Source organism: Ceratina calcarata, unplaced genomic scaffold (assembly GCF_001652005.2).
Source record: "Ceratina calcarata isolate Rehan_Ccalc_2016 unplaced genomic scaffold, ASM165200v1 scaffold1023, whole genome shotgun sequence".
NCBI classification, from domain to species: Eukaryota; Metazoa; Arthropoda; class Insecta; order Hymenoptera; family Apidae; genus Ceratina; species Ceratina calcarata.
The window spans coordinates 12,879-19,334 of NW_017131111.1; the positions used below are offsets into that span (position 1 = coordinate 12,879).

General features: G+C 41.6%; 2 protein-coding genes across 2 annotated transcripts; both read left to right on the forward strand.

The window, feature by feature from the left end:
* The first annotated feature begins 345 nt into the window (after positions 1-345).
* On the forward strand, positions 346-3,837 carry LOC108632162 (uncharacterized). Its single transcript, XM_018036553.1, has 4 exons — positions 346-652; positions 1,323-1,508; positions 1,826-2,058; positions 3,625-3,837. The coding sequence occupies exons 1-4, from the start codon at positions 346-348 to the stop codon at positions 3,835-3,837; spliced, it is 939 nt and encodes a 312-aa protein (XP_017892042.1).
* Positions 3,838-4,279: 442 nt separating this feature from the next.
* On the forward strand, positions 4,280-5,380 carry LOC108632165 (pectin lyase-like). The gene has a single exon (XM_018036566.1). The coding sequence runs from the start codon at positions 4,280-4,282 to the stop codon at positions 5,378-5,380; it is 1,101 nt and encodes a 366-aa protein (XP_017892055.1).
* Positions 5,381-6,456: the final 1,076 nt, after the last annotated feature.

The window sequence follows — 6,456 nt, forward strand, 5'->3', positions numbered from 1 at the left end:
CACGAGACGGATAGTAGCCACGTCGATACATGTAACGCGCAGTGTACTTTACCCGCGTTTATTAAACGTAACCCGGCATTATGATTCGCGAAAGTTGAAGCCGCTTTCCGCACCGCGCGTATTTCAAAACAGTCGCGCATGGCCGATATAGTTGCGAAATATTTAGATTTAGAAGCGAGCGAAATCGTCGCGGACCTGATTGAAAACCCGGACCCGACCGCGCCGTATGATAAAATTAAAGAGCGCATTATTTCGGCGTTCTCTACTTCTGCAGAAGCAAAATTTCGTCAGCTCCTGCGAGGTCAGTTAAACGTTGAGGGAAAACCTACACAGCTTTTAGCCAAAATGCGTAGCTTAAGCGCCAATTCGTGTAACGAACCGATCTTAACAACCATGTTTCTGGAGTACTTACCTCCATTGTGTCGCGCGATACTATCCGCGTCCAAAGAAAACCTGCAAGAGCTAGCGGAACTGGATGACCGCGTCACGGAAGCGGTTGCACAGGGCGGTCCTGGCATCATAACCGTTTCGCAAGGCGAAAGCCTTTCGTCCACCGTACCACGAAGTGAAACCCATGCATCCACCGAGTTATCAACCGATAACAACGTGGCTTCGATCGCCAGAGAAATTCGCGATTTATCCAAGCTCCTACGTGAGCGAGGAAACACCCGCCCGCGTAGAAGCAATTTTAACAAGAATCGACGCGGACGTTCCAAAAGTCGCGACAGCGGCTGGAAACTCTGCTGAGCCCACTTGAAATTCGGCCGCAATGCACGTAAATGCAAACCTCCTTGCTCTTGGGATCAGCGAAACTCAACCTCGGGAAACGCCCAAGGCCATCCGTAGAGGAGACGCACGAGTCCGGTCATTCGCTATCGCGACGTCTCCATTTACGCGACCGTAATTCAGGCCAATCTTTTCTTATCGACACCGGAGCAGACATTTCGCTCGTTCCAAGGCAAGGAAAAGCATTCGTGACACCCTGCGAATTCAAACTGTATGCCGCGAACGGGTCGAACATAAATACCTACGGTATGTCGCGTCGTGCATTAGATTTCGGCTTGAGTCGTCAACTCGAATGAAATTTTTGCATTGCTGACGTCCCGTATCCTATTATCGGAGCCGATCATTTGGCCCACTTCGGTCTTGCCGTCGACCTAAAAAATAGATGTTTGGCAGACTCACTCACCGGACTAAAAGCTTTCGGTATAACAAAGATATCCCCAAGCTTATCCGCAGTTCTAGTCGACCCAAATTGCAAATACAATCATATTCTGACTAAATTTCCGAAAGTCATCGGAGCGGACAACCTGTTCCTTTAGAGTCACGCGGCGTATATCACCATATAGTCACGACCGGTCCACCGGTAGCCGAACGCGCACGAAGACTAGCACCCGATAAACTTAAAGCCGTAAAAGCAGAATTTAAACGATTAATGGAAGCAGGCATGATCACGCCATCCAGTAGCCCTTGGGCTAGCCCGATTCATCTCGTGCGTAAAAAGAACGGTGAGTGGCGAATTTGCGGCGATTACCGACGCCTTAATCAGGTGACTGTACCCGACCGCTACCCTGTACCTCACCTTCACAATTTTCCGACCGTTCTCCACGGAAACACCATTTTCTCGGCACTCGACCTACATAAAGCTTACCACCAAATTCCAGTAGCACCGGAAGATATACCGAAAACCGCGGTAATTACACCCTTCGGACTTTTGCCATGTCCTTCGGTTTCCGCAACGCCGGGCAAACATTCCAACGATACATCGATCGTGCACTCGGCGATCTAGACTTCGTGTTCACATATTTAGATGATATCCTCATAGCATCCCCTTCTCCAGAGGAGCATGAGGAACATCTGCAAAAAGTGCTAGAGAGATTGCAACAATTCCATTTACGCTTGAATCTCGAGAAATGTCAGTTCGGCGTACCCGAATTAGTCTTCCTCGGCCATTTGGTTAATAAGGAAGGTTTTAAGCCGATCCCTAAAAAGTTCAAGGCAGTTAATGAATTCCACAAACCTCGTACGATCGAGGAATTACGTAGATTCCTCGGAATGGTTAATTTTTACCGCAGATGCATTCCACACGCCGCCGAGATCCAAGCACATTTAAATGAATTTCTTTGCGAATCGCGCCGTAAAGATAAACGCGATGTTCCCTGATCTACGGAAGCCGAAGCAGCATTCGTTCAGTGTAAAGAATCATTAGCCAACGTTGCCTACATGGCACATCCATCGGAAAAAGCTGAGATCCGTTTAGTCACAGACGCATCCGACTCCAGTATGGGTGCTGTACTTGAACAATCACAAAATGAATCGGGGCAACCCTTAGCATTTTTCTCACGAAAATTCACGCCTGCACAGAAGAAGTATAGTACTTTCGACCGCGAACTCACCGCAATTTATGAATCAATTCGATACTTCCGATATTACCTAGAAGGCCGTGAATTTAAGATATATACCGATCACAAACCTTTAATATACGCGTTATCACAAAACTCCGAACGGTCCTCTCCTCGACAGTCTCGTCAATTGTCGTTCATCGCGCAGTTCGCGACACAAATTCATTATATGCCGGGCGACCAGAATGTAGTTGCTGATCCGTTATCACGCATCGAAGCCATACGTTTTCCAACGCAGTTCGCTCTGCAGACCAATGGGCCCCTTTGAAGCACCCAGCTTTTACACGCTTTTCCCTATATCTCGCAACTTCACGTTTTGGTCCTGCCTTTCCATGCCGGCGGATAGTGGAAAACGCGCTTTACTCGACCGAGCGGCTAGAGTTATAAGAGGATTAAGAAATTGGATCAACATTGTGTTTATTGTTCGACCTGACGAATTCCCGTTTCATCGAAATTCCCATCTACCGACGATACCGTCGATTTTCGGGGAAGGAATATCCCGATTCCACGAAGCGCATGTGACTCATGCGTCTTCGATTTTAATTCTCTAATTTCTAAAAACTCCATTTCTTCCAGAAGCTTCATTTTTCGATGAAGTACTCTTTACGGACAAATCGATGTTTACAAATCATGGTCAAGTAAACTGCAGAAATTTGCATTACTGACCGGTAGAAAATCGTAATAGAAACGTCAACGGTCATGGTGTGGTATGATCGGGAACTGGACAGTTAGTCCTTATTTTGTCAATGGTACCCTAAATGGTTAAAGGTACGCTGCATTTTTTGAAAATAAGTTTCAGGTTCTTCTTTATGATGTGCATAATGTATCATACTCAGATGTGGTATTAATATGCTGGTTGTCCCGCACATTATGCTATGGTAGCCCGTTCCCATCCGTCGAGTTACCCCACTACCACCAAGCTGCGCGAAACGGGTATGCTCTCTCGTGATCGCGGGTACCTTTTTAAGTACTTTATACGTTGTATATTAGTTTGCAATATTACATATTATTATTTTAGGATATATGTATCCTCTTTATTTTATATTTCAAGATATAATATAAACTTGAATTATATATTATTGAACTATAAATTGTTGAAATCGTACAAGTAACCAATACCCGTAGTTTAGTAAACGATCCTACAATCTATAATACCGTGAAGATTTATCTGCAATTCTACCATGTCATCTGATAACACAAGTGAAAATATAATATTTCGTAGGCACTGGACAGGAGGAGAATCAAGCAACATTCGGTAGTGGAGGGGAAAGCTGTACTTGTATTACGTATCCGCATTACGAGCATATTAACCTTGGTACTCAACATAGTAGGAAACTTCCATCGCTCATTGGAAGTTAGGTATTACCATCTCCCAACACAAACGGAGAACCGTAATTGTGGAAGAAGAAACGCGAATCCATATGGTGGAGATTGATCCGTAATTGGATCGATAACGGTCAAGAGAAGAGTGTACTCCCAAAGGATAGGTCAGTAAGAGTGCATCGACGGCACTCCGCAATTGTCTAGCACAGAGAACAGTCAATTGAACTTCATTTTCATTGATTTACAAACAGTACAATTGTCCTTTATTCTATCGTATAACTCACAATTTCAAAGTTCAGCGCCCCATGGGCCCTCCATTTCACTAGTGCAACTATTTCTACCGGATAACGTGAAGTGTCGACAATATTATAACGTAAGTTCATTGTCTTAATGTCCACATTCTTAAAACTATCTGCAAAATAATATTACTGATAATCTATCTTTTTCCAGGTGTTTAATAGTCTCTACAAACTGATATCTGTATCTTTTCTATACGTGTCTCTCGATTGTTTACTGAGCGCTGAATAAACTACGTTCTTCACGTTCATACAAACATGATCGTTTACTTGATCATAGTGTTATTTTACACCAGCTGTGAGGGCTTAAATCTCAACCATACGAACGTTAGAACACTTCCTCAATATCATCATGGAGAGAATACGTACTTCAACAATCTGGAGGTATTTGTTGATAGTAAAGAAAAAGCCGCTGCGTCTTATCCAAATACAGGCGTGAAGGGAATATTAGGTTTTGCTAAAGCGGCACGCGTTACCGGTGGCACGTCAGGCCCTGTCGTCTTCGTGTCCACCATTAATGAACTTAAAAATGCTGTTTCGGGTTCAGATAAAAAAGTTGTAGTTATTAGTAGAAACTTGCTTGCTAATACTCCAACGACGATTTTTTTTGGCTCGAATAAATCAATTATCGGGTCATACGGTAATAACATCTTGCACAACGTGCATCTCCATACCAGTCAAACCTCAGGAAATGTTATTATCCAAAATATCGTTTTCCGGCATGACGAAAGATTTAAAGATAACGATGACAAACAAGTGTATTTGAACTATGGTACGGGGTATTGGGTCGACCATTGCTACTGGCCTGGGCATAACTGGAATGATGCTGACGGTAGTGCAGATAAGTTCATTTATGTTGGTGAAAAAGCGAATTATGTGACTATCAGCCACTGCTATTTTAAAAACCACAAATTCGGCGGTATTTTCGGTCACCCTGCCGATGACAATAACATGCAATTTCTGGGCTACCCGCGCATAACTATTTGCCATAACCGTTACGACAATGTGAATAATCGTGCTCCGGGACTAATGCGCTATGGTTACTATCACGTGTACAACAATTATATTGACAATTTCCGTATGAGTTTTATATTCTTGTCACACGCCAATATTGTCTCTGAGTCGAATTTCTTAGGTAAAGGCTCCCAAGATTATAGACATTTAGGCGATAACGCAAGTGCGAAATTCACAGATCATAATAGCGTACCTAAGTTGACACCGAAATTGGCACGACCAGCCGACTGGAAGCCCAATTCTAACTATAATTACAAGCTTATGACTGCTGCTGAAGCGAAGGCTTGGAATACTGCACATTCGGGTGTGGCTAATTCAGCGAATCAACTCATTTTCGCTGAATAAGATTTATTATTAATGGCATGCAGATTTCATGCACTTATGAGGAAATCTAACAGTACAAGACACAAATACTACAAGTAAATATACAGAATATCAAACGCAAAGTGTACATTGCAATGTGTAAAAGGTAAAAGATAGTATTAGAACTCACGTTTTGTCAAATTGATCCCACAAATAGTTTATTTCGCATATTATCCGCAGTTTAATTGTTAATTAATATCTGGCTGAAAACTGCGTTAATGATGAAGCGGAATTTAACTCATATGAACAAGTACAGTTCTGTAATAAATGAACATTAATAAAAGTTATTTTCTGTCTTTATTTATTAAGTTTTTAGAATTCGTCTGACCCTCCAATTATTTCCAAATAACGTATTTTTGAGAAAAATATTAAATCTAAAAGTTGTTGCGTTAAAAAAGTGGTATGTGATGACAGCATTGAATTTGATCTTGAGATTAAGTGTAGATCGCTATTCAACGGTGACGTTTGCAATTTTAAATCGGAGTTCCGATTTTTGTTTTAAGAAATGGAAAATTTCACTTTTAGGTATCGCTACGTCATGAGACTTGAAAGATATTGAAAGTACACATCTTATTTATTTATTTATTTGATCATAAACGGAGTCCTTTCCCATAAATCCAAAAGCATACAAAAGTTACAAATGATACTTACGTTCATCGCATACTTGCGCCAATATCAGATTAATAGCACTAAGGGGCACTGCTATTAAAAATGACGTTGGGGTCAAGCAACAACGTGCGATTAAGATAGCGGTGTTAATTAAAAGTTTTACAAGAAACTAATTACAAACAAAAGATATAACTTGTGATAGTATAAAGTAAGAAATTAATATAATATCGTTGACGAATTTGATTAGGATCTAAGCCGACGTGACACTACGTAGAGGCTATTCAATTGTTTTACATCTTTTCACTCTCTTAATGGATGATCCCTAAATTCTAAAAAAATTTAGATTGGAAAATCTTAAAATTAACTTCCAGGTATTTGTATGTGTCACCTTCATGAACGAAAATCAAACTCACAACTTATCGAACTTGAGAAATGCGTAAAATCAGGTT

Coding starts and splice junctions, on each gene's coding strand:
- LOC108632162 (XM_018036553.1), top strand. CDS start 346: ATGCGTAGCTTAAGCGCCAATTCGTGTAACGAACCGATCTTAACAACC. Junction 653..1,322: donor CGATTTATCCAAGCTCCTAC/GTGAGCGAGGAA, acceptor CTGTTCCTTTAG/AGTCACGCGGCGTATATCAC. Junction 1,509..1,825: donor TCTCGTGCGTAAAAAGAACG/GTGAGTGGCGAA, acceptor ATATCCTCATAG/CATCCCCTTCTCCAGAGGAG.
- LOC108632165 (XM_018036566.1), top strand. CDS start 4,280: ATGATCGTTTACTTGATCATAGTGTTATTTTACACCAGCTGTGAGGGC.